The sequence below is a fragment of the Salvelinus alpinus genome, chromosome 25 (assembly GCF_045679555.1).
Source record: "Salvelinus alpinus chromosome 25, SLU_Salpinus.1, whole genome shotgun sequence".
NCBI classification, from domain to species: domain Eukaryota; kingdom Metazoa; phylum Chordata; class Actinopteri; order Salmoniformes; family Salmonidae; genus Salvelinus; species Salvelinus alpinus.
In genome coordinates this window covers 29,016,199-29,043,882 of record NC_092110.1, presented here as the reverse complement: position 1 = coordinate 29,043,882, position 27,684 = coordinate 29,016,199, and the positions used below count along the sequence as shown (strand labels likewise).

General features: G+C 45.8%; 1 protein-coding gene across 1 annotated transcript in view; it reads left to right on the top strand.

The window, feature by feature from the left end:
• Nucleotides 1-27,684, top strand: part of ush2a (Usher syndrome 2A (autosomal recessive, mild)) — a 462,322-nt gene that overhangs the window by 90,632 nt on the left and 344,006 nt on the right. The window contains exon 10 of the mRNA XM_071365050.1: nucleotides 2,269-2,362. Coding sequence (XP_071221151.1) covers nucleotides 2,269-2,362 — 94 coding nt within the window. The remainder of the gene's footprint in view (nucleotides 1-2,268; nucleotides 2,363-27,684) is intronic.

Here is a 27,684-nt window from a genome sequence, read left to right as displayed (position 1 = left end):
TGTTTTGATTAATTTAATAGAGTTAAGTCTGCTCTATACCAAATTAGCATACCCCCTGAGTTCCTTCCCTGTTTCACACCTGGTTGTTTGGTGGATGGGACTACCAGCTCTCTGTAACCTAGAGGGCAACCAGTAGGTCCATCTCCTCTATTCCATGTTTCTTGTAGGATGACAATGTCTGTATTTCTGGAACCTGCAGGAACCTGGTGAAGCCCAGGTTCCTGCTCTTTAAACCAAAGGCAGATGACCTCAGGCCTAAATGGGGTATGGGCATGGTTGACTTGTGTTGATTTGTTGGGGTGGTGGTGTGGATGTGGCTGGTGGTGCTGTAGTCTGGATGTTGGTCCTCTCGGAGTGGGTCCTCTATGTGTAGGTCCGGGAGGGGGGGTCCCGCAGGTCTGGGAGAGTGTCTCACTGGTCTGGGCAGGGTGTCTGTTGATCTGTTGCTCCTGTGTGAAGTGTTGGGGCTGCTTTTGAGGGCGATGTCCTTTAGGATCTGGGTGAAGGTGGGCACTGCTGCCTTGTATAGGTGGACCTGGTCGTAAAGACTGTTCAAGTCCAGGGTGGAGTGGTGGGCCAGGTATACATTTGGTTTTTAGGCCCAGTCACAGGAAATACTTGCGTTTACCCGCTGTATGGTAGCAGGGTGGAAGTATTATCGTGGTAGCAGGGTGGAGATAACCACTTATGCGTTGGGGAAAGTAGAAGAAGCTTTTTCAATCACTCCCTTGAGTGCTGTGGCCACCCTTTCCTGCTGTGTTGTCAGGTCGTTTGTGCCTGTGTGTATTATTATGTGGCTGGGTGACCCTAGTTGGTCCTCAGACAGAAGGTCTAGGGGTGCGCTGGGTGTTTGGACATCAGAGTTTAGACACTCTATATTTCCCGTTTCAGTCCATAAGGAGTACAATCTGTGGCTTGTGTATGTTCTCAGTGGGTGTGGGGGGGTTGTCAGGAGGACTATCAGAATGGCTGAAAGGGGGGGGGGCTCAGAGGGGGTGGGATCCCCTGGGCTCGGGGTTCTTCATTTGCCTGTCCTGCTGGGATGTCCAGGCTATGGTCAGGGTCTGGGGTGGACTGTTCTGCTGTGGTGTTCAAGACTTTGGTCAGGGTCTGGGGTGGACTGTTCTGCTGTGGTGTTCAAGACTTTGGTCAGGGTCTGGGGTGGACTGTTCTGCTGTGGTGTTCAAGACTTTGGTCAGGGTCTGGGGTGGACTGTTCTGCTGTGGTGTTCAAGACTTTGGTCAGGGTCTGGGGTGGACTGTTCTGCTGTGGTGTTCAAGACTTTGGTCAGGGTCTGGGGTGGACTGTTCTGCTGTGGTGTTCAAGACTTTGGTCAGGGTCTGGGGTGGACTGTTCTGCTGTGGTGTTCAAGACTTTGGTCAGAGTCTGGGGTGGACTGTTCTGCTGTGGTGTTCAAGACTTTGGTCAGGGTCTGGGGTGGACTGTTCTGCTGTGGTGTTCAAGACTTTGGTCAGGGTCTGGGGTGGACTGTTCTGCTGTGGTGTTCAAGACTTTGGTCAGGGTCTGGGGTGGACTGTTCTGGTGGCTTTTCTGAGGGGGTGACCAGCTCTCTAATGGGTTGTTCTCTGTCACACGCCATCCCCCTCACCCTTTCCTCCAGCACTCTGATCCTCTCCTCTAGTGCTGTGTTCTTCTCCTGCTCTTTCTCCTGTTGATGGTGTCTCACCACAGTCCAGAGTGCAGATGTCTCTCTCCACCTCCAGCTCTCCGGGTCGGGTTGAGGGGGTATTGTTGAGCTGGACTATTTTTTTGTGCTGACTGGAGTGTGTTCACCTGCTGTTCCAGCTCCACCTGCCTTACCTCCAGCTGGGGGAATGTGTCCTTCATTTCAATGAGGAAGTAGTATTTTGTGCTGGGAGGTTGACTTTCTGCTTGGGGTTGTTCGTCTGTGGGGTTGTATAATGAAGAGGTCTGGTCTGACACACTCGGGGTGGGGGTATCTTTCTCAAGAGAGAGCTTATCCTGCTGAGGTATCTATTTGATTATGTGAAAGTCCAGCTGAAACTGTTTGTGGTTGCCCTGTACCATTATTGTCCCAGACTTGTCTCTCTCTCACTCTCCCATCTCTCTGTCTCTCTCTCTCTCCCCCACCTCTATGTCCCCCCCCCCCCCATCTCTCTGTCTCTATCTCTTTGCCCCACCTCTCTGTTTCTCTCTCTCTCCCCACCTCTCTGTGTGTCTCTCTCTCTCCACCCCACCTCTCTATCTCCCTCACCTCTCTCTCTCTTTCTCTCTCTGTCTCTCTAGGTGTGAGTGTCATGGCCATGCTGATCAGTGTGACACCAGTGTGACTCCCTACCGCTGTGCTTGTCTGCCAGAGAGCCATACAGAGGGACACAACGTGAGTCATGCACACACACACACACACACACACACACACACACACACACACACACACACACACACACACACACACACACACACACACACACCCCCCTCCTTGTCCCTCTCTCTCTCTGTAAAGAGTTTTGTTGTGTCTGACACAGAGGGAGATGGAGCCTCTGTCTCAGCTTTCCTCTGTCTGAAGATCACCTCACAAACACACACACCACAGGTGCAGGGAGACAGACAGCCTTCTGTACTGTCCTAACCTCACAGATCTATGTAACACACAAACACAGCTCTACCTAACACACAAACACAGGTACAGGGAGACAGACAGCCTTCTGTACTGTCCTAACCTCACAGATCTATGTAACACACATACACAGATCTACGTAACACACACCACAGGTGCAGGGAGACAGATAGCCTTCTGTAGTGTCCTAACCTCACAGATCTACCTAACACACACCACAAGTGCAGGGAGACAGATAGCCTTCTGTATTGTCCTAACCTCACAGATCTACCTAACACACACCACAGGTGCAGGGAGACAGATAGCCTTCTGTACTGTCCTAACCTCACAGATCTACCTAACACACACCACAGGTGCAGGGAGACAGATAGCCTTCTGTATTGTCCTAACCTCACAGATCTACGTAACACACAAACACAGCTCTACCTAACACACACCACAAGTGCAGGGAGACAGATAGCCTTCTGTACTGTCCTAACCTCACAGATCTACCTAACACACACCACAGGTGCAGGGAGATAGATAGCCTTCTGTATTGTCCTAACCTCACAGATGTACGTAACACACACCACAGGTGCAGGGAGACAGATAGCCTTCTGTACTGTCCTAACCTCACAGATCTACCTAACACACACCACAGGTGCAGGGAGATAGATAGCCTTCTGTATTGTCCTAACCTCACAGATGTACGTAACACACACCACAGGTGCAGGGAGACAGATAGCCTTCTGTACTGTCCTAACCTCACAGATCTACCTAACACACACCACAAGTGCAGGGAGATAGATAGCCTTCTGTACTGTCCTAACCTCACAGATGTACGTAACACACACCACAGGTGCAGGGAGACAGATAGCCTTCTGTACTGTCCTAACCTCACAGATCTACCTAACACACACCACAGGTGCAGGGAGACAGATAGCCTTCTGTACTGTCCTAACCTCACAGATCTACCTAACACACACCACAGGTGCAGGGAGACAGATAGCCTTCTGTACTGTCCTAACCTCACAGATCTACGTAACACACACCACAGGTGCAGGGAGACAGATAGCCTTCTGTATTGTCCTAACCTCACAGATCTACGTAACACACAAACACAGCTCTACCTAACACACACCACAAGTGCAGGGAGACAGATAGCCTTCTGTACTGTCCTAACCTCACAGATCTACCTAACACACACCACAGGTGCAGGGAGATAGATAGCCTTCTGTATTGTCCTAACCTCACAGATGTACGTAACACACACCACAGGTGCAGGGAGACAGATAGCCTTCTGTACTGTCCTAACCTCACAGATCTACCTAACACACACCACAAGTGCAGGGAGATAGATAGCCTTCTGTATTGTCCTAACCTCACAGATGTACGTAACACACACCACAGGTGCAGGGAGACAGATAGCCTTCTGTACTGTCCTAACCTCACAGATCTACCTAACACACACCACAGGTGCAGGGAGACAGATAGCCTTCTGTACTGTCCTAACCTCACAGATCTACCTAACACACACCACAGGTGCAGGGAGACAGATAGCCTTCTGTACTGTCCTAACCTCACAGATCTACCTAACACACACCACAGGTGCAGGGAGACAGATAGCCTTCTGTACTGTCCTAACCTCACAGATCTACCTAACACACACCACAGGTGCAGGGAGACAGTGATTTTAGCCTGTAGCTTGGGACTAGGGTTGCAAAATGCCGTTTTCCAGAAATCCTGGTTGGCGGTTTCCTTGATTTCCTGCTTGTTACCTTCTTATTCCACAAGTCTCAACCTGGACACAACCTGGACACTCTCACGTCATTTTGAAACCTGACTTGGGACTGCTTATAGTTTCTCTCCCCCAGTGAGACAGTAAGGTCTCTCATTTTTCATTAGGGCTCATGCATAATTCACGCTCAGGCCCAGCCCTCTCTCAAACTCTGTGTTGTGTAGGGCCGTGGTGTTGCTATTGTTATAGTTGACAAACAGAGCTACATCCCAGACACATATGGTGGAATAAGAGAGGACATCCACATACCTGACCCCTACACACCCTATACCTGTCCCTCAATTTAAAATGCTCCCCCAGTCTCCTTTTCACTTCATTTAACTCCTGATTTAACACAAGGTACATCTCAATAGGTGGTCCAGGTAAGTCATGACATCACAAGTGGGGTGGGCCTTTCCTCTTTTGTTCTCTATTGTTCCTCAAGCAAGGGGAGGGCTGATGACATCACAAATCACCATCGGACCAACTCCTTGAATGGCCTACTCCATGAAGTTTGCACTTGTGACGAAAAACACTATTTTGCTCAAAACATATTTTTTTACCCAGAAGTGTGTATTTATACGTGGGATATTGTTTTTCAATAGGAAAAGTTCCAAAATAGCTGGAGTGCTTCTTTAACTTAATCTTGTTTTTGTATTTTATTTAACTTTTATTTAACTAGGCAAGTCAGTTAAGAACAAATTCTTATTTACAATGATACCTACCCCGGCCAAACCCGGACGACGCTGGGCCAATTGTGCACCACCCTATGGGACTCCCAATCACAGCTGGATGTGATACAGCCTGGATTCAAACCAGGGACTGTAGTGATGCGTCTAGCACTGAGATGCAGTGCCTTAGACCGCTGTGCCACTCGGGAGCCCAGAGAAAGTGAGAAGTGGAAATTTACTTTATTAACAAAATAAGACAGGCTTTATTCTGTGTGTGTGTGTGTTTTTATATGGTGTGATTGCACATGTGTGTGTATGTATGTGTGTGTGTGTGTGTATTGTGTGGTTCTCTGACATCCTCCAGTGCTCTCCTGGGTCACAATCCAAGTAATGTCTCAAATCGACTAGAACAATGACGCTTGCACTGCATACATCTCTTATACGCTCACTCTCTCTTCTTCTCTTTCTCTGATACGCTCACTCTCTCTTCTTCTCTTTCTCTGATACGCTCACTCTCTCTTCTTCTCTTTCTCTGATACGCTCACTCTCTCTTCTTCTCTTTCTCTTATACGCTCACTCTCTCTTCTTCTCTTTCTCTGATACGCTCACTCTCTCATACACTCACTCTCTCTTCTTCTATTTCTCTGATACGCTCACTCTCTCTTCTTTTCTTTCTCTTATACGCTCACTCTCTCTTCTTCTCTTTCTCTGATACGCTCACTCTCTTATACGCTCACTCTCTCTTCTTCTCTTTCTCTGATACGCTCACTCTCTCTTCTTCTCTTTCTCTTATACGCTCACTCTCTCTTCTTCTCTTTCTCTGATACGCTCACTCTCTCATACGCTCACTCTCTCTTCTTCTATTTCTCTGATACGCTCACTCTCTCTTCTTTTCTTTCTCTAATACGCTCACTCTCTCTTCTTCTCTTTCTCTTATACGCTCACTCTCTCTTCTTCTCTTTCACGCTCACTCTCTCTTCTTCTCTTTCTCTTATACGCTCACTCTCTCTTCTTCTCTTTCTCTGATACGCTCACTCTCTCTTCTTCTCTTTCTCTTATACGCTCACTCTCTCTTCTTCTCTTTCTCTGATACGCTCACTCTCTCATACGCTCACTCTCTCTTCTTCTATTTCTCTGATACGCTCACTCTCTCTTCTTTTCTTTCTCTAATACGCTCACTCTCTCTTCTTCTCTTTCACGCTCACTCTCTCTTCTTCTCTTTCTCTTATACGCTCACTCTCTCCTCTTCTCTTTCACGCTCACTCTCTCTTCTTCTCTTTCTCTTATTCACTCTCTCTTCTCTTTCTCTCATACGCTCTCTTTCTTTCCACTTCTCACTTTCTCTGTTTAGGTCTCTCTCCCTCTCTCTCTCTCTCTCTCTCTGTATGTGTGTGTCAACACTGAAGCATGCACGAGAGCACCAGCTGTTCCTGACGACTTTGTGATCAAGCTCTACGTAGCCTATGTGAATAAGACCTTTAAACAGGTCAACATTCACAAGGCCAGACGGATTACCAGGACGTGTACTGCGAGCATGCGCTGACCAACTGGCAAGTGTCTTCACTGACATTTTCAACCTCTCCCTGTCTGAGTCTGCAATACCAACATGTTTCAAGCATAGTTCCTGTGCCCAAGAACACCAAGGTAACCTGCCTAAATGACTACCGACCCGTAGCACTCACGTCTGTAGCCATGAAGTGCTTTGAAAGGCTGGTCATGGCTCACATCATCACCATTATCCCAGAAACCTAGACCCACTCCAATTTGCATACCGCACCAACAGATCCACAGATGACATAATCTCTATTGCACTCCACACTGCCCTTTCCCACCTGAACAAAAGGAAAACCTATGTGAGAATGCTATTCATTGACTACAGCTCAGTGTTCAACACCATAGTGCCCACAAAGCTCATCACTAAGCTAAGGACCCTGGCACTAAACACCTCCCTCTCCAACTGGATCCTGGACTTCCTGACGTGCCGCCCCCAGGTGGGGTCACATCTGCCACACTGATCCTCAACATGGGGGCCCCTCAGGGGTGCGTGCTCAGTCCCCTCCTGTACTCTCTGCTCACCCATGACTGCACGGCCAGGCACGACTCCAACACCCTCATTAAGTTTGCCGATGACACAACAATGGTAGGCCTGATCACCGACAACGGGAGCCTATAGGGAGGAGGTCAGAGACCTGGCAGTGCGCTGCCAGGATGTGTGGTACCAGGATAACAACTTCTCCCTCAACGTGATCAAGACAAAGGAGATGATCATGGACTACAGGAAAAGGAGGGCAGAGCATGCCCCATTCTCATCAATGTGGCTATAGTGGAACAGGTTAAGAGCTTCGAGTCCCTTGGTGTCCACATCACTAACAAACTATCATGGTCCAAGCACACCAAGACAGTCATAAAGAGGGCACGAGACTGAGAAGATTTGGCATGGTTCCTCAGATCCTCAAAATGTTCTACAGCTGCACCATCGAGAGCATCCTGACTTGTTGCATCACTGCCTGGTATGGCAACTGCTCAGCCTCCAGTCGTAAGGTGCTACAGAGGGTAGTGTGTACGGCCCAATACATCACTGGGGCCAAGCTTCCTGCCATCCAGGACCTGTATACCAGGCGGTGTCTGAGGAAGGCCCTAAAAATTGTCAGAGACTCCAGCCACCCTAGTCATAGACTGTTCTCTCTGCTACCACACGGCAAACGGTACCGGAGCGCCAAGTCTAGAACCAAAAGGCTTCTTAACAGCTTCTACCCCCAAGACATAAGACTCCTGAACAGCTTATCAAATGGCTACCCGGACTATTTGCATTTGCATGTGTGTGTATGTGTGTGTGTGTGTGCACGTATCTCCTTTCATTTGTGTGTGTGTATGTGTGTATGACTGTCGCCCACATGTGTGTGTTAGGGCTGGGCGATATATCGCATTAGTTTGATTAATTAAAATGGATGTTTTAGTGCGATGTTCCAAATGCTTGTATCGCAAGAATCAAGGTTTTTATTTTGTTTTATGAGCATTTGTCTTTTTGGTCTCATCGCTTTCGCTCCTTCTGTGCACCTTCCCATTCGCACACAGACAACAAGCCCCTCTCCCTGCCACTCACAACAACAAAAGTGAAAGATCACTTCTTCCTCACTGACAACAAGCTATTTGCATTTGAGGTTTGGTCAATAGAATCAGTCATATGGACACCGAAACACATTGAGACATTATTTTACTGTAATAGAGGACCTTTTTAACAATACCATTTTATGTCTCAACTTCTGAAATGTACAGTTCATGTACAGTTCCTCAGTAAAAGGCGCATGACAGCCCGCTTGGAGTTTGCCAAACGGCAAATAAAGACTCTCAGACCATGAGAAACAAGATTCTCTGGTATGATGAAACCAAGATGGAACTCTTTGGCCTGAATGCCAAGCGTCACCTCTGGAGGAAACCTGTCACCATCACTAGAGTGAAGCACGGTGGTGGCAGCATCATGCTATGGGGATGTTTTTCAGCGGCAGGGACTGGGAGACTAGTCAGGATCTAGGCAAAGATAAACAGAGCAAAGTACAGAGAGATCCTTGATGAAAACCTGCTCCAGAGCACTCATGACCTCAGACTGGGGCGAAGGTTCACATTTACATTTACATTTAAGTCATTTAGCAGACGCTCTTATCCAGAGCGACTTACAAGTTGGTGCATTCACCTTATGATGTCCAGTGGAACAACCACTTTACAATAGTGCATCTAACTCTAAGGGGGGGGGGGGGGGTTAGAAGGATTACTTTATCCTATCCTAGGTATTCCTTAAAGAGGTGGGGTTTCAGGTGTCTCCGGAAGGTGGTGATTGATTCCGCTGACCTGGCGTCGTGGGGGAGTTTGTTCCACCATTGGGGTGCCAGAGCAGCGAACAGTTTTGACTGGGCTGAGCGGGAGCTGTACTTCCTCAGAGGTAGGGAGGCGAGCAGGCCAGAGGTGGATGAACGCAGTGCCCTTGTTTGGGTGTAGGGCCTGATCAGAGCCTGAAGGTACGGAGGTGCCGTTCCCCTCACAGCTCCGTAGGCAAGCACCATGGTCTTGTAGCGGATGCGAGCTTCAACTGGAAGCCAGTGGAGAGAGCGGAGGAGCGGGGTGACGTGAGAGAACTTGGGAAGGTTGAACACCAGACGGGCTGCGGCGTTCTGGATGAGTTGTAGGGGTTTAATCGCACAGGCAGGGAGCCCAGCCAACAGCGAGTTGCAGTAATCCAGACGGGAGATGACAAGTGCCTGGATTAGGACCTGCGCCGCTTCCTGTGTGAGGCAGGGTCGTACTCTGCGAATGTTGTAGAGCATGAACCTACAGGAACGGGTCACCGCCTTGATGTTGGTTGAGAACGACAGGGTGTTGTCCAGGATCACGCCAAGGTTCTTAGCGCTCTGGGAGGAGGACACAATGGAGTTGTCAACCGTGATGGCAAGATCATGGAACGGGCAGTCCTTCCCCAGGAGGAAGAGCAGCTCCGTCTTGCCGAGGTTCAGCTTGAGGTGGTGATCCGTCATCCACACTGATATGTCTGCCAGACATGCAGAGATGCGATTCGCCACCTGGTTATCAGAAGGGGGAAAGGAGAAGATTAATTGTGTGTCGTCTGCATAGCAATGATAGGAGAGACCATGTGAGGATATGACAGAGCCAAGTGACTTGGTGTATAGCGAGAATAGGAGAGGGCCTAGAACAGAGCCCTGGGGGACACCAGTGGTGAGAGCACGTGGTGCGGAGACAGATTCTCGCCACGCCACCTGGTAGGAGCGACCTGTCAGGTAGGATGCAATCCAAGCGTGGGCCGCGCCGGAGATGCCCAACTCGGAGAGGGTGGAGAGGAGGATCTGATGGTTCACCGTATCAAAGGCAGCCGATAGGTCTAGAAGGATGAGAGCAGAGGAGAGAGAGTTAGCTTTAGCAGTGCGGAGCGCCTCCGTGACACAGAGAAGAGCAGTCTCAGTTGAATGACTAGTCTTGAAACCTGACTGATTTGGATCAAGAAGGTCATTCTGAGAGAGATAGCAGGTGAGCTGGCCAAGGACGGCACGTTCAAGAGTTTTGGAGAGAAAAGAAAGAAGGGATACTGGTCTGTAGTTGTTGACATCAGAGGGATCGAGTGTAGGTTTTTTCAGAAGGGGTGCAACTCTCGCTCTCTTGAAGGCGGAAGGGACGTAGCCAGCGGTCAAGGATGAGTTGATGAGCGAGGTGAGGTAAGGGAGAAGGTCTCCGGAAATGGTCTGGAGAAGAGAGGATAGGGTCAAGCGGGCAGGTTGTTGGGCGGCCGGCCGTCACAAGACGCGAGATTTCATCTGGAGAGAGAGGGGAGAAAGAGGTCAAAGCACAGGGTAGGACAGTGTGAGCAGAACCAGCGGTGTCGTTTGACTTAGCAAACGAGGATCGGATGTCGTCGACCTTCTTTTCAAAATGGTTGACGAAGTCATCCGCAGAGAGGGAGGAGGGGGGGGGGGGGGAGGATTCAGGAGGGAGGAGAAGGTGGCAAAGAGCTTCCTAGGGTTAGAGGCAGATGCTTGGAATTTAGAGTGGTAGAAAGTGGCTTTAGCAGCAGAGACAGAAGAGGAGAATGTAGAGAGGAGGGAGTGAAAGGATGCCAGGTCCGCAGGGAGGCGAGTTTTCCTCCATTTCCGCTCGGCTGCCCGGAGCCCTGTTCTGTGAGCTCGCAATGAGTCGTCGAGCCACGGAGCAGGAGGGGAGGACCGAGCCGGCCTGGAGGATAGGGGACATAGAGAGTCAAAGGATGCAGAAAGGGAGGAGAGGAGGGTTGAGGAGGCAGAATCAGGAGATAGGTTGGAGAAGGTTTGAGCAGAGGGAAGAGATGATAGGATGGAAGAGGAGAGAGTAGCGGGGGAGAGAGAGCGAAGGTTGGGACGGCGCGATACCATCCGAGTAGGGGCAGTGTGGGAAGTGTTGGATGAGAGCGAGAGGGAAAAGGATACAAGGTAGTGGTCAGAGACTTGGAGGGGAGTTGCAATGAGATTAGTGGAAGAACAGCATCTAGTAAAGATGAGGTCAAGCGTATTGCCTGCCTTGTGAGTAGGGGGGGAAGGTGAGAGGGTGAGGTCAAAAGAGGAGAGGAGTGGAAAGAAGGAGGCAGAGAGGAATGAGTCAAAGGTAGACGTGGGGAGGTTAAAGTCACCCAGAACTGTGAGAGGTGAGCCATCCTCAGGAAAGGAGCTTATCAAGGCGTCAAGCTCATTGATGAACTCTCCAAGGGAACCTGGGGGGCGATAAATTATAAGGATGTTAAGCTTGAAAGGGCTGGTAACTGTGACAGCATGGAATTCAAAGGAGGCGATAGACAGATGGGTCAGGGGAGAAAGAGAGAATGTCCACTTGGGAGAGATGAGGATCCCAGTGCCACCACCCCGCTGACCAGAAGCTCTCGGGTGTGCGAGAACACGTGGGCAGACGAGGAGAGAGCAGTAGGAGTAGCAGTGTTATCTGTGGTAATCCATGTTTCCGTCAGTGCCAAGAAGTCGAGGGACTGGAGGGAAGCATAGGCTGAGATGAACTCTGCCTTGTTGGCCGCAGATCGGCAGTTCCAGAGGCTGCCGGAGACCTGGAACTCCACGTGGGTCGTGCGCGCTGGGACCACCAGGCAGCGGCCACGCGGTGTGAAGCGTTTGTATGGTCTGTGCAGAGAGGAGAGAAGAGGGATAGACAGACACATAGTTGACAGGCTACAGAAGAGGCTACGCTAATGCAAAGGAGATTGGAATGACAAGTGGACTACACGTCTCGAATGTTCAGAAAGTTAAACTTACGTTGCAAGAAATCTTATTGACTAAAAATGATACAGTGCTGCTGAAGTAGGCTAGCTAGCAATGGCTGCGTTGTTGACTTAGTTTGAAAGTGTAGCTGGCTAGGTAGCCTCGGTAACTGGCTAGGTAACCTCGACAATTACTCAAAAACTACACAATTATCTTGACAGCAAAGACAACTATGTAGCTAGCTAACACTACACTAACCAAGTCGTTCCGTTGTAATGTAATAGTCTCTACAGTGCTGCTATTCGGTAGACGGTAGACGTTGGCTAGCTGGCTAGCTGCTGGCTAGCTAGCAGTGTTTCCTACGTTAAGAGGGACGACAAATAGCTGGCTAGCTAACCTCGGTAAATTACGATAATTACTGTAATCTACACAATTATCTTGGATACGAAGACAGCAAAGACAACTATGTAGCTAGCTAACACTACGCTAATCAAGTCGTTCCGTTGAGTGTAATAGTTTCTACAGTGCTGCTATTCGGTAGACGTTGGCTAGCTGTTGGCTAGCTAGCAGTGTTTCCTACGTTAAGGACGACAAATAGCTGGCTAGCTAACCTCGGTAAATTAAGATAATCACTCTAAAACTACACACTCTAAACTACACAATTATCTTGGATACGAAGACAGCAAAGACAACTATGTAGCTAGCTAACACTACACTAATCAAGTCGTTCCGTTGAGTGTAATAGTTTCTACAGTGCTGCTATTCGGTAGACGGTGGACGTTGGCTAGCTGGCTAGCTGCTGGCCAGATAGCAGTGTTGACTACGTTAGGACGACGAATTACGATAATTACGCAATTATCTTTGATACAAAGACGGCTATGTAGCTAGCTAAGAAGAAATTGCTAAGATCAGACAAATCAAACCGTTGTGCTATAATGAAATGTAATGAAAAGTTATACTACCTGCGGAGCGAAGTGCGAGATGCGACCGCTCGCTCCAACCCGGAAACTCTGTTTTATGCATATCACCTTCCAACAGGACTACAACCCTAAACACACAGCCAAGACAACGCAGGACTGGCTTCGGGACAAGTCTCTGAATGTTCTTGAGTGGCCCAGCCAGAGCCCAAACTTGAACCCGATCGAACATCTCTGGAGAGACCTGAAAATAGCTGTGCAGCAAAGCTCCCCGTCCAACCTGACAGAGCTTGAGAGGATATGCATAGAGAAATGGGAGAAACTCCCCAAATACAGGTGTGCCAAGCTTGTAACGTCATACCCAAGAAGACTCGAGGCTGTAATCGCTGCCAAAGGTGCTTTAACAAAGTACTGCGTGAAGGGTCTGAATACTTATGTAAATGTAATATTCTTTGCAAAAATTTATAAAAACCTGATTTTGCTTTGTCATTATGGGGTATTGTGTGTAGATTGATGAGGGGGAAAAAACGATTTAATACATTTTAGTACAAGGCTGTAATTTATCAAAATGTGGAAAAAGTCAAGGGGTCTGAATACTTTCCGAATGCACTGTATATCTGGGGAAGGGTATAAAACAATTTCTAGATTGTTGAAAGTTTCCAAGGGCACAGTGGTTTCCATCATTGGGAAATACCCAGACACCGCCTACAACTAGCTGTCCAACCAAACTGAGCAACTGGGCAAGAAGGACCTTGGTCAGGGAAGTGACCTAGAATGACCCGCTCTGACAGAACTACAGAGTTCCTTGGCTGAGATGGGAGCACTTCACCAATCTGGGCTTTATGGGAGAGTGACCAGACGGAAGCTAATCCTGAGTAAAAGGCACATGTCAGGAGTTTGCAAAAGGACACCTGAAAGATTCTGATGAGACAGAAATGTTACTATTTGGCCTGAATGCAAAGCGCTATGTCTGGAGAAAACCAGGCACAGCTCATCACCTGTCTAACACCATCCCTACAGTGACGCATGGTCGTGGCAGCATCATACTATGGGGATGCTTTTCAGCGGCAGGGACTGGGAGACTGGTAAGGATAGAGGGAACACAGGCAAATCCTTAATGAGAACCTGCTTCAGAGTGCAAACGATCGTAGACTGGGGCAAAGATTTATTTTCCAAAAGGACATTGACCCTCAGCATACAGCCAAAGTAATGCTGGAATGGCTTCAATACTTATGTAAATTAGATATTTCTGTATTTTATTTTCAATACGTTTGCAAACATTTCTAAAATCCTGTTTTCACATTGTCATTGTGGGGTATTACTGTGTGTAGATGGTGGAGAGATTTTTTTTTTTTTATCCATTTTGAATTCAGTCTGTAACACAACAAAATGTAGAATAAGTCAAGGGGTATGTGTGCATTCTGAAGGCACTGTAAGTATTTCCAATGACATCAGAGGAGTGCATCATGATTTTAACCAATTATGAGTATGTATTGCCTACTAATTGCCTACGAATTGTCTACTAATTGGTTGATGATGTCACTGGAAACACTTATTTGTATCTATTGTGGCAAACCTCTTCAAGGTTATGAGCGTTTGTCACAAATTAAGTGGGAAACTGTCACCAAATTACCCCAGAATGAGAGTTCTTTCGAACAGGACAGTACCTGTGTGTTTGTTTCTCCGTCATGGTCCACCCAGGTCGTAGGCAAGGTCAAGGATAGCAGGGTTCGGTACACGAATCGGGTTCTCGGTATGTCCAGGTCCAAACGCCAACAGGTAAGTCCAAAACAGTCCAGCTCATACACGGTAAATCCAGCCAATATCTATTGTCTCTTTCTCTACGGCTCATAGATCCTTCCACCCCTCTCTCTCTCTTCCTGGTTTTTCTTGACCCTTTATCTGTGTGTCGGCTCCACCTTCTGAGGGTTCCCCTTGCTTCTGGGACTTGTAGTTTTGGCAGTCGGCCATTTTGTGATCTGTAGTTCTGATCGGGGTGGCCATTTTAGTGATCGGGCAGAGCCCGTTTATTAGTTCTGCTCTCACATATCTGCCATTTATCACTCGACCCCCTTCTTTGCCACACATCTCCCCCCCTAGATCCGACCCCCTAGGTCGGGCTACCGCAGCAAAATATGCGTACATGCGGGATAACCCATCCACATTTCCCATTTCCTTCCCTGCTTTGTGTTTCAAGTCAAAGTGAAACGGTTGGAGACTCAAAAACCACCGCATCACCCGAGCGTTCTTCTCTTTAGCCCTATGCATCCAGGTGAGTGGTGCATGGTCACTGATGAGGGTGAAGTGGCGCCCCAGCAGGTAGTATTTCAGGCTTTCTAGAGCCCACTTTACTGCCAGTGCCTCTTTCTCAACGACCGCGTAGTTGGTTTCCCGTGGTTCCAGCTTCCTGCTTAAAAACAGGATGGGGTGCTCCACCCCTTCTACCTCTTGGGATAGCACTGCTCCCAAGCCGACCTCTGAGGCATCCGTCTGAACCACAAACTCTTTCTCAAAGTCTGGTACCACTAGCACTGGATTACAGCAGAGAGCCTCCTGTAATGTCCTAAATGCTTTGGTGGCCCTTTCATCCCATTTGACCATGTTTGGCCCTCTGGCTCTAGTCATGTCGGTGAGTGGGGCGGCCACTGTGGCATAACTTGGGATGAACTTCCGGTAGTAACCGGTCAGCCCTAGGAAGGCTCGAACTTGCTTCTTATTTACTGGTTTCGGCCATTCTCTAATTGCCTCCACCTTCTTACGTTGGGGTTTGATTAACCCTCTTCCCACGGTGTATCCCAGATACTCTGTTTCCCCTAACCCCACATAACACTTGGCAGGGTTCGCCGTGAGCCCTGCCTTTCTAAGGGCGTCTAACACCGCCTGTACCCGGGGTAAGTGGGATTCCCAATCAGGGCTGTAGATTCCCACGTCATCTAAATAAGCTGCGGCGTATGCCTGGTGCGGTTTTAGGACCTTGTTCATGAGCCGTTGAAAGGTGGCTGGGGCCCCGTGTAAGCCGAATGGCATGACGGTGTATTGAAACAAACCGTCAGGGGTTGCAAAGGCTGTCTTTTCTTTGGCCCTGGGGGTCAGAGGAATTTGCCAGTACCCTTTTGTCAGGTCCAGGGTCGTAATGTACCGAGCTTTACCAACTTTCTCCAGTAGTTCGTCTACTCGGGGCATGGGGTAGGCATCAAACTTGGAGATTTCATTTACCTTCCGAAAGTCGTTACAGAACCGCAAAGACCCATCGGGCTTGGAGACCATCACAATTGGGCTAGACCACTCACTATGTGACTCCTCGATCACTCCAGCTGTCAACATTTTCTCTGTCTCTGCTCTAATCGCGGCCTGTCGAGCCTCGGGTACCCGATATGGCCTCATGCTCACTTTTCTCCCTGGTAGGGAAACGATATCTTGAGCCGTAACCTCAGTTCGGCCGGGTACCTCTGAAAACACATCTCTGTTTTTCTGGATCAGGGTCTTTACTTCCTGTACTTGTGCTGGGGACAGAGTAGGTGAAATATTTACTTCGGCTGCCCCCTGAGTGTGTGTAGGGTATGTGACCATTAGTGTTTCTCTCTCTCTCCATGCTTTTAACAGGTTTATGTGATAGATCTGTTCCTGTGGCCGTCGACCTGGCTGTCGGATCCGATAATTCACTTCTCCTATTCTCTCCAGTACTTCATATGGTCCTTTCCATGTGGCTAGTAGTTTGCACTCTACCGTGGGGATCAGCACTAACACCTTATCTCCCGGTTGAAATTCCCTCAGGGTAGCCTGCCGGTTATAAGTGTGCCGCTGGTGCTCTTGTGCTTGTCTCATGTGCTCTCGGACGATGGGCATGACTGTGGCTATCCTGTCTTGTATTGCCGTGACGTGCTCTATGACACTAGTATACGGGGTGGATTGGTGCTCCCAGGTTTCCCGGGCGATGTCTAAGATTCCCCGGGGGTGCCTCCCATATACCAGCTCAAAGGGAGAAAACCCCAGCGAGGCTTGAGGAACCTCTCTAATGGCAAACATCAGATACGGAAACATGCAATCCCAGTTTTTCCCATCCTTATCGATTACCTTCCTGAGCATTGACTTCAGGGTCCTGTTGAATCTCTCAACCAGCCCGTCCGTCTGAGGATGGTAAACCGATGTCCTCAACTGTTTCACCTGCCACAATTTACAAAGGTCCGCCATAAGGCGGGACATAAAAGGGGTCCCCTGGTCAGTAAGGATCTCCTTTGGAACCCCTACCCTGGTGAACAAGAGCACTAATTCCTTGGCAATATTTTTGGAAGTCATCGTCCGAAGGGGAATGGCTTCTGGGTAGCGAGTGGCATAATCTAGAATGACCAGAATGTACTGGTGTCCTCTGGCGGACTTGGGTAGTGGGCCCACTATATCCATCGCTATCCTCTCAAATGGCGTTTCGATTATGGGGAGTGGCACTAACGGGCTTCTAACAGCTGGTCGGGGAGCTGTTAACTGGCACTCCGGGCACTCTCCACAATGCCGAGCCACTTCAGCCTGAATTCCTGGCCAGTAAAACCTCCTTACAATCCGGTCTCTGGTTTTATCGATACCAAGGTGTCCACCCAGAATGTGCCCATGAGCTAGATCCAGTACTGTCCTCCGGTACCGGGTGGGGACCAACAACTGTTCAACCACATCAACCCCTATTTTTGAGACTCTGTACACCAAACCCTTTTTCATAATGAAGTGGGGAAAACTATTAGGCCTCATCCCATCATTTATGGGAGTATCATCGACGACCTGCACGTCTGCTCTGGCTTGCTGCAGGGTTGGATCCTGGTTTTGGGCCGTCCCGAAATTAGTCAAGGACCCTGCCAGGTCTGCTGGTTCTAGATCGTCAACCTCTGGATTCAGATCGACCCCAGCCCCACTAGTACCGGGCTGTTCGTTGTCAACGAGGTTTGCCACTTCATCCTCATCCTCCCCTACTAGCACCTGTGAGGTTGGCCCCTGGGAGACCTCTTTTCTTGGCTTTGGTTGAAGGCCCCATGCTTCTTCCTGCTTGGTCAGGGTTGTTGGCTTCTCAAATATGCCATTCTTTTGGCCTAACTTCGCAAAGTTAGGAAAGTGTCTACCCAATATTACATCATATGGCATCTTTGGGACCACGCCGACCTCACAATTCAGCAGATCGTCCTCTGTTTGTATGCTCACTAAGGCTGTGGGGTACAGACGGGTATCCCCATGAATGCATGTAACACTGATATCCTGACTTGTATCCAGTTTATGAGTTGGCACTAGGTTTGCAACGACCAGGGTTAGCATACTGCCGGAATCCAGCAGTGCTTCAACCTCTTTCCCTTCAACCGTCACCCTGCACATATGTTTGTTTCTTGATCTTTCAAGTACAGTGGTTACAACAGGACATGCATACCACATATCATCTTCTTTTTCACAGAGGTTACATTGCATTGGCTCTTCTTTAATAGGGCAGTAGGCTGCAATATGTCCTGGTCGATTACAATTGTAACAGATAATAGGCGTTCGGGCGGGAGACCCCCTCGACCCCCGGTCCCGGTTTCCGTTTTCTCCCTTAGTGTCTCGGCCCGATTCTGATTCTTTCCTCATGCCCCCACGCTGCTCTCTTCCCCCTCCACCTGTTGGGACAGTCTTACCCTGTCCGCTGGTTCGCCCAGGCCTGAGGAATGGGAATCTTTCCTCCTGTGCCTGCTCAGCTGTTCCTGCCGTACAATACCGTTCAACTAGGCCCACGAGATGGTCGGCGGAAAGTACCTCGTTCTGGCCAACCCATCGTCGCACTTCTTGGGGTAGACCTCGCTGAAACTGGTTGAGTACGATGGTCTCGACAATCTCGGCGGAGGAACGGGTCTCCGGTCGCAACCATTTCCGTGCCAGGTGAATCAAGTCGAACATCTGTGTTCGGGGAGGTTGTCCAGATCGGTAGGACCACTGGTGAAAGCGGTGTGCCCTCACGGTATCGGTCACTCCCAGTCTTGCCAGAATCTCTCCCTTTAGTTTATCGTAATCCTGTGCATCTGTCAACTCCAGGTCGAAATACGCTTTTTGAGCGTCCCCTGCCAGGTATGGTGCCAGAAGCCCTGCCCATTCTTCTTTCGGCCACTTCTCCCTCTCTGCAGTCCTTTCGAAGGTGGTAAGATATGCTTCCACATCATCCTGTGCTGTCATTTTTTGAAGAAAATGATTGGCCCGCCTCTGGGTATTTGCAGCTGGTAATTGAGCTCCAATTTGGTCCGCTAGCCCCTTTAGGCCTTCTCTTAACTCCCGGGTGTTTCTCTCTTGCTCTTCTCTGAGCAGCTGGTTGGTGCGGTGCTGGACCTGTAACGTGTCCTGGTACATTCGCATTGCATCCTGATGAGCTATTTGTTGAGCTCTAGTTGCCTCTTGTTGGGTGGCCGCCGCTTGTAACAGGGCTTGTATGGCTCCCTCCATACAAATTTTCCTGAGAAACTGTCCTAACCCAACAAAGCCACAAAAAAATAAATAAACCTGACTCCCCTTTGGAGTGCTAACTGAACTTTTTTTTTTTTTTTTTTTTTTTTTACCTAACCAGCGGAATGGTTAGTTCATATGCCCACATTCTCCACCACGTGTGGCAAACCTCTTCAAGGTTATGAGCGTTTGTCACAAATTAAGTGGGAAACTGTCACCAAATTACCCCAGAATGAGAGTTCTTTCGAACAGGACAGTACCTGTGTGTTTGTTTCTCCGTCATGGTCCACCCAGGTCGTAGGCAAGGTCAAGGATAGCAGGGTTCAGTACACGAATCGGGTTCTCGGTATGTCCAGGTCCAAACGCCAACAGGTAAGTCCAAAACAGTCCAGCTCATACACGGTAAATCCAGCCAATATCTATTGTCTCTTTCTCTACGGCTCATAGATCCTTCCACCCCTCTCTCTCTCTTCCTGGTTTTTCTTGACCCTTTATCTGTGTGTCGGCTCCACCTTCTGAGGGTTCCCCTTGCTTCTGGGACTTGTAGTTTTGGCAGTCGGCCATTTTGTGATCTGTAGTTCTGATCGGGGTGGCCATTTTAGTGATCGGGCAGAGCCCGTTTATTAGTTCTGCTCTATCTGCCATTTATCACTCGACCCCCTTCTTTGCCACACTATCTTCTTTTACTACAAAACATGGAAACGTGCCATTTTCACAAATGTTGGGGTGGTGCTGGAGATGATGAAAATTGTGAAATTTCCCTTTAAACTATTTTGTTAAAATAATGTTAGTATTATATTTTTTTTATTTAACCTTTATTTAACCAGGTAGGCCAGTTGAGAACAAGTTCTCATTTACAACTGCGACCTGGCCAAGATAAAGCAAAGCAGTGCGACACAAACAACAGCACAGAGTTATACATGGAATATGCGGTACGCCACAGGATGTTTTTATGCTGGTCAAGGGCAGTCAGGTCTGGAGTGAACCAAGGGCTATATCGGTTCTACATACTTTGAATGGGGCATGCTTATTTAAGATGGTGAGGAAGGAACTTTTAAAGAATAACCAGGCATTCTCTACTGACGGAATGAGGTCAATATCCTTCCAGGATACCCGGGCCAGGTCGATTAGAAAGGCCTGCTCGCTGAAGTGTTTTAGGGAGCGTTTGACAGTGATGATGGGTGGTCGTTTGACCGCAGACCCATTAACCCTTTCACACGTACCATCACACGGGTGTGATCGTTCTACAGTGGTCCCTGAAGCGTACGATCACACCCGTGTGATTAGAACACTCATTTAGAACGCTCGTTTAGAACGGCCAGTTTCGAATGACGCAACAATCAGCGTTTGAGCTGGCCACACTTTTTTCAGAAACTATTTACACAAACACAGTCCTTACAAAGTTATGTCCAGAATGTGAGCAGTTTATTTTTGGATTCAATGTTCAGATATTCACAGAAGAATATATAGCATAACACAATCATCCTAACCGGAAAAATGTAGGCTACATTTGTCCTAGCGCTGAGGAAAGATTGACCCAACACAAGCAGTCATATTTTCTAACTCTCGGCTGACAAACTACAATATGAATTAGCTAATAGCAATTATTATGTATAATTAATCACATCACGGGTGAGCACACCATTGATCGAAATAATTAGGTAAAGCACTTTTTAGAAATCGAAAGTAATCCGACGGTTAGTTTCAGCGCGCAGCCATGCATTTTTTTTCCTCACAGAAACCGAAGATAATAAGAGAAGACGAGATGAGTTTGGTCTGTTTATAGTATGCATGTTGAAGGGGTGTGTCGTCTACCGTCGTTCACATCCCACCATTCATTTCCGGAAGTCCTCAAAAAACGAGTGAACTCTTACTCACCTCATTTTGTTATAACATCTTTGGTCAAACAGACGATTACGTGAACCCAGAATGCATTGAACGTCAACAAACATGACTACACAGCTGGAATTAGCTTAGCTCATCATAATCAGTACAACCTTCAAAAAAGTATTTTACACACATAATATGTGCCCATTACAATCTGTGCAAGAATCGGAATGCATGATTTGTCACCTAGATTTGAAAACATGTGAATAAAACCGTAAATACACAAATAATTGCCACATGTTAGTGGAATTAAATGATTCCTACAATATACTCATTAATTAAATTCAAACTGTCTATTTATAAGAATTTGTAAGATACTTATTAACATAAAATAGACAGGATACAGTCATATTAAAAGTAGATAATAGTGTTTATTCTCGGAGCAAGCTCCCATTTGATCATAAACACAGACTTATATACAATATATGACGTCATAGGTTACAGAATGCGTCTCATTGTCCTAATCAAATAGAAAACAGGTTCAAAAGTTCATTCTAACCTCACAGGGCACTCACATGAAAACACCATATAATCATTTATCCTGAAGGCTCACTATAATTGATTACCACTTGAGCAGACAACTCAAGATAATGAAAGACCTAAAAAGTGACCCACAGCCTTATCTAAACATCTCAGGGCTAAGTTGGGTCAGTTCAACCAGAGTTGAATGACCCTTTCTGCTTACTTTATAACCCACAACACAAATCTCTTTTCACCAGGCATGCAGAGTTCAATTTGTTATATTTTTATTTAAAGCTAGAATTTGTTTTAACTATTTATTAACAAAATTCCTAACAATCCACCCTAAATAACAAAACAATTCATAGCTACATATCAAAAGATATGTAGCTATAAACTTAAATGTTTATACAAGAATAATACCAAATCAATATATGTATTTACACTCCATCAACATCAATGACTGTTCTAACTTATATCAGAATTGTAACACTTCTATTAGGATTTTCGTTACAATCTTCATTAAAGAAACAGTCTATACATTGAAACATGTAACCATCTAAATTCTCTAAACATCAAATACAGTCTCGTCCAATCTCGGTTCCACATAATTCAAAGATCCGGAGTCGTTTTCCACTAGATCCGGGCCCATACATTCATCATTTCACTGATCAGAGCTTAGAATTGGTCCGTACATCATCATCTGTTGTGTCATCGATTTCTCCAGAATCCTGGAAACGAGAACTTTCACACACGGAATCAAACCACATCCGCACAAAACTAACACAGTCACACATGTGAAGGTAGCCCATAACACAGTAATCATGAAATTTTTCCATTTCCCAAACATACTGTCAAACCAATTAGTCAGAAAGGTATCCACCCCTGAGGTCACTGCCAACTCGTGAGCTAGGGTGGTTAAACCTACCAAGGCCTTGGTCACTCATCCATCCGGAGCTGTATTATTTGGGATAAACGTACATCACATCGACCCGAATAACACACAAACCCCACCCTTTTCTGCCAATAACATATCTATCTCGATTCTATTCTATTCTGCCAAGCCATTCATTACATCTCTGGTATAATTGATCTAGTCCACATTTTTATTGAGAGTGGACCACTAGAAAATACTTGACTCTAATCCTGCTAAGATCTAATTCCTCGCTTTGAATTGGATCTGAGTAAGGGTAAAGAGCATGCCTAACTGCACTAGTGCATAACTACCGTTCCAATTGGTAGGCAGGTTAGGTCACAGCTTCATACTTCCACACTCTAAACCTTTTCATCTGCCAGTCAGGTCTCTCATTGTCTTCTCAGTTGTAACATTCTCAGTCCTATTGCATGTACTGACTCCCCCTACTTCCCATCCGTGTGTTATGTAGCGATCCATAAAATCCTGTCACTGTGAAAGAGAAAATCTGGATGTAATCGGCACCTGGGGACACATATCACAGATCAATGCAACTGTCATAGTTCAGCTTCCTGCCCTCTTGAACCGCTTTATCATACAGGCCATTCCATGGGTGTAGCAATTCCATCAAATGGAAAGGAAATGAGTATGAACTGAGGTTTTGCTGAGGCATGCCTAACCATAGGTTAGAATCCCATAACAGTTTCCACCTCAATCACTTCCTTAAAATCTTTCATCTGAACCATCCACATCGGCCTTGGCTCTGGACAACTCTACGGTCAGTATCTGCTTTGTCTGGGGCTCTGCTTGTATTCTGGCTGACTATCATCTGCTCTAACCTCTCGTACTTGGAATGGCACTAGGTTGTCAACTGAAACCCTTACTTTCATTACTCTCCATCTTCTTCCATACTGGGTATGTAGATTTATGTAGCCCTCTCTCATGATGTGAGCTATAACCTGTTTCCATGAACTACACATGGACTTGCATAGATGTCTTCCACAATGGCTGCTCTTAGTCCTAAACTGCCAAGGAGTCAGAGGCCCCATTTGGTCTACATAGAACTCCACTGAGACTTCCTTCCCAATCCCACTCTCACTTCCTGTTTATCCAGATCAAGTGATCTCTTATGCTTGGTTAATACAAAATCCTCATTGTCTAACTATGTGTCAATATTACCCTCTGGCCTTCTTGGGGTTCATGGTGTATCAGGAATATGGCTCCCACAACCAGACAGCTCAGGATGGACCGCCCACCTATAAAGCCCCACCCTCTCCCAGAGAAAACATCATCAGCAAGAAGCCAGACACACTTTCACTTCTATGAACAAACACAGGGATGAAATGACGGGAAAAGGAAATTTTCATCCGAGAGATGGCCCCCAGAATTCTGTTAATTCCAGTTCTCCTCTCGGACACTGTGCTTGTTCGACAGTGTCAATGTGTCTTACCCCTCCCTCAGTGTGATATGAATCCTGGTAGCTCTTTCAGCTAGCTGTTACCAGGAGTCCCTGGTATGGTCCCCCCAACAGGCCTCAGGGACTGGATTGAGTGACTTCACCTGTAATTCACCTGTAGTGCATAAAATCTTGGACATACAGGTTTGGTTAAACAAACAACCTTTTCATGTAATTAGCAATACTTCTTTCTATTTCTATATCTGCTTGTTTAGCTAGATTTTTTTTTTTTTATTAGTTTATCATCCAATAGGCCACATCCTATCCTAGACCAACACTTACCCATCCCCCCTTTGTTACCTGTCTCTGCCAGGTAACAACCTTGCCTAACCTAACCAATGACTTAGGTAAAATTAGTGTAAATTATCCTTATGTTTGACATTATCATGTAGGAAACGCCCCTTTCATTCGCCGCATGTCCAATTCTCCCTTGGGCGTCCATTCATATCTATCCTTTTCCAATTCACTGTCAAGTGACTTATCTACTTTAAAAAGGTATCTGTGCCGCCTATATATGTTCTTAAATATATATATTTATTGATTTAAACCGTATCCCTTTTCTCACCTATCTTATTTCACAGCCTACCTTGCTCCTGTCCTGGTCCCCCCTCTCCACTCTGCTCTCAAACCTTCAAGATCTCAACAGTGCATGGCAGACCCCTCTGTATGCCTTTTTCTTATAATAGTCAATAACAACTATGTGTTCCATCCAAATATTAACTAAGTGTCTCACTGTTTTGGCTTTATCTAAAATCATGGACTTAAAAAAACAACAGGTCTTATAGTGTCAATCTCTAAAGCCCTTACATAACCTTAATCAAACTAAACCCATCCTATCAATAAACCCAAATCACCTCATATGCCATATACCCCCTGTCAATTTTAATACTATTTAAATAAAAATCTTCTAATGGCCAAAACAAATGGTAACCATATCAAATCCATTCTTTACTAATAAGCTCTCTCCCCCAGGAGTCCACTGTTTTTTATTAAATAATAACATTTGGTTAACCTTAAACTCAGTCTCATAAATAATGAATATATGTTGTTCAGTGTGGAAACCTTATCCACAGTAAATTACCACTCCTAAGAACTAAAACGTATTTCTTCTCATAAATAATTTTTATGCTTACGTATTTTCCTGCCCTATTGGCTTAAAATATCTCCTGTCCAAACCTCAATGTATCATATCTTCCCTAATTTATTATTGATGACAAAGGAAATTTTTCCTGTTGTAATACCAAATCAATAATAGTCAATTAATTTACCTCAAAACTAGTATCCCAAATAACCACAAATGCATTATCTACATGGCCCTCCCCTGAAGCTGACCAGACTTCAAGAGACAGCCATGATAAAGGTCAAAGGTTATACCACCCCTGTATAGTCATGTTCCTAGACATTTTAAAGAACCCTTTATCCTTAAAATCAAAAAATTCACTTGTGTAATTAAAACTCAGAAGATAAAAACTCAGAAAACCCCATATAGTGAGCATGCCCCTTAAAAATTCCTTTGCACTAAAACAAATAGTCCTAACAAATGTTTTATGTGTGTATATTTGCAAACCTTAATGAAAAAACAAAAACCTTTCAGGCCCTTTCCAATTTGGTCATTTATGGCCTCAATCTCACTCCTCAATCTCTCCCCAAGATAATAGTCCCTTTAAACATTCAAGAAGACAATAAAACTCGCACTCTCCCAGGAAAAACACAAAGCGCCTAACTAGCATTCACTGTGCTACATCGATTCAGAAACCCAAAAGTGAACTATTAACCAAACCTAATGATAATTTCCAATTTACCTCTAATCATTAATCATAAGTTTTAAACAACGTCCATGTATATGCCTACTTAAGTGAACATGCTAGCCTTAGATGCAATTAACCTGATATTTATTATCTAACCGTATTACTTTTTTCCTCTGTCGCAAATGTCGTACATTTCTCAGTGTAAGAAATCAGTAATTTAATCTCAGGTATTTAATAAAAATGTAAACGTATTTTCCCATGGCTCCTTCAACTTACATATTTTAGATAACTTCCATCCGTCCCGGAAGAAGGAATCCTACTTAAACACACCAGAATACAATGTTTATAATCAATAACCATCAGAATCCATTATTACTATGTTTTACGATTCAGACATTCAGATCTCCCTTCACACAGGTGAATATAGTCCAATAAACACCATAAATCAATGATGCCTACCTAGCGAATCTGTTGCTAGTTTTTAGCATCTTTCCTAACTACCCTGACGATTTACAGCTACTTTTAAAAATGTATCTGGAAATGTTTATCAACTTCTGAAAAGTGACTCAAAAACATAATGGACGTATTTCCCTTCTAAATGTCACAAACACTTTTCTCTGCCACACCCCAGTCACAACATCATTGCCGTGGCGACAAAAGTGCATTGTGAGTGATGTCATCAACATGCGCTCATCCTGTCTCCATGCCACAGCGACTTTCAACGAATTGCACAATCATACTTGACTGATTGTAGCAGCAGTTTTACGGGTTCGTTAAACCAAACCCAACTTATCACAAATGTTGGAACTTGTATAGAACTTACAACATCAATCAACATCTCCCAATCCAAATTGTACTTCCAGAAGTACAGAAAAGAGTGGGAGTTCGTCCCTAAACTACTTTCAAATTAATTTGAGTAACGTAAATGTGTATTCAACGTAACGACGCATTTTTGTGTTATCATCATACAATTAAGTCTCTCTTCATTATTATTTTAGAATTCATTAGAATTTTGTAACTATCTCTTCCTTGATTCAGCATTTTAATTACGACTATATTCCCAATACATTATTCAAACATATAATTTAGGCAAAAGACATCGTCTTGCATCGAAATTCGTTTCGTTATTTTATTTATTTTGATAAATCAGTCACTCAATTTAACCTAAACAATCCATTAAAATAGTTCAATTTATATCTTATACAAACACTAGCGACCGTATTTTTCTGGACAACCCATATAATTAGTTTAATTACAATCAAAAACTCTGAATTTAGCAAAAGAATTAACCGGGAACCAAACCCAAGACTCTCGCGTTCCAGGCGAGAATTCTACCACTGATCCACCAAAGCTATGTAGATAACAAAAACTTATTCGCATTTAAGCCCACTTTACATGTATCTGTATTCGTAATTCCAATTCCGAGTCAACAAAATATCCTAATTTAAAAGCTCAAGCCTTTCCTCAGTGAGCATTCCCATTTTTCTCACTTTCGTTGTTTTCGACTCTCTCTTATTCTCCCGATAGTCCCGCCTTACCTTTCCCTTAGTTAAATTACAATCTCGGTGATTGTGTCCAATCCTGTCACAATGTTTGCAGGGAGTGTTACACTCCCAGGCGAAATGTCCAGTTTCATTACAATTAAAACATTTTCTATTTTTCTTTTGACTCACATTACTATTACCCACTTTTCTCGACTTCTGTTATCGCCTTCTACTCTTTTCCTAGCTTCCGAAAGCCAGACTCTAGCTGTGTACAACCCCTGTTTATTCTGTTTCTTCTCATCCTCACCACACTCCTCATGTATCTGTTTGATAAGCAATTCTAGTTTCTCAACATTCAGCCTACCATCAAATTCATAACGCTTACACCATTTTGTACAGAATTCTAAATTCCTCTTATCTTTCAGTTCCATAAAACGCTGGTCTCCCGTTAATACCGGGACCTCCTTGGAGGATTTACTACCATGTTTGATAATCCTTTCCTTTACTAGTAGTTATGGTATTATCACCTATCTATGTCTTTCTATTTATTTATTTATTTCTCTATGTGTGTGTTACTACTTTTACCGCTCTCACAATTTAGGTGAATAGATTTCTATTT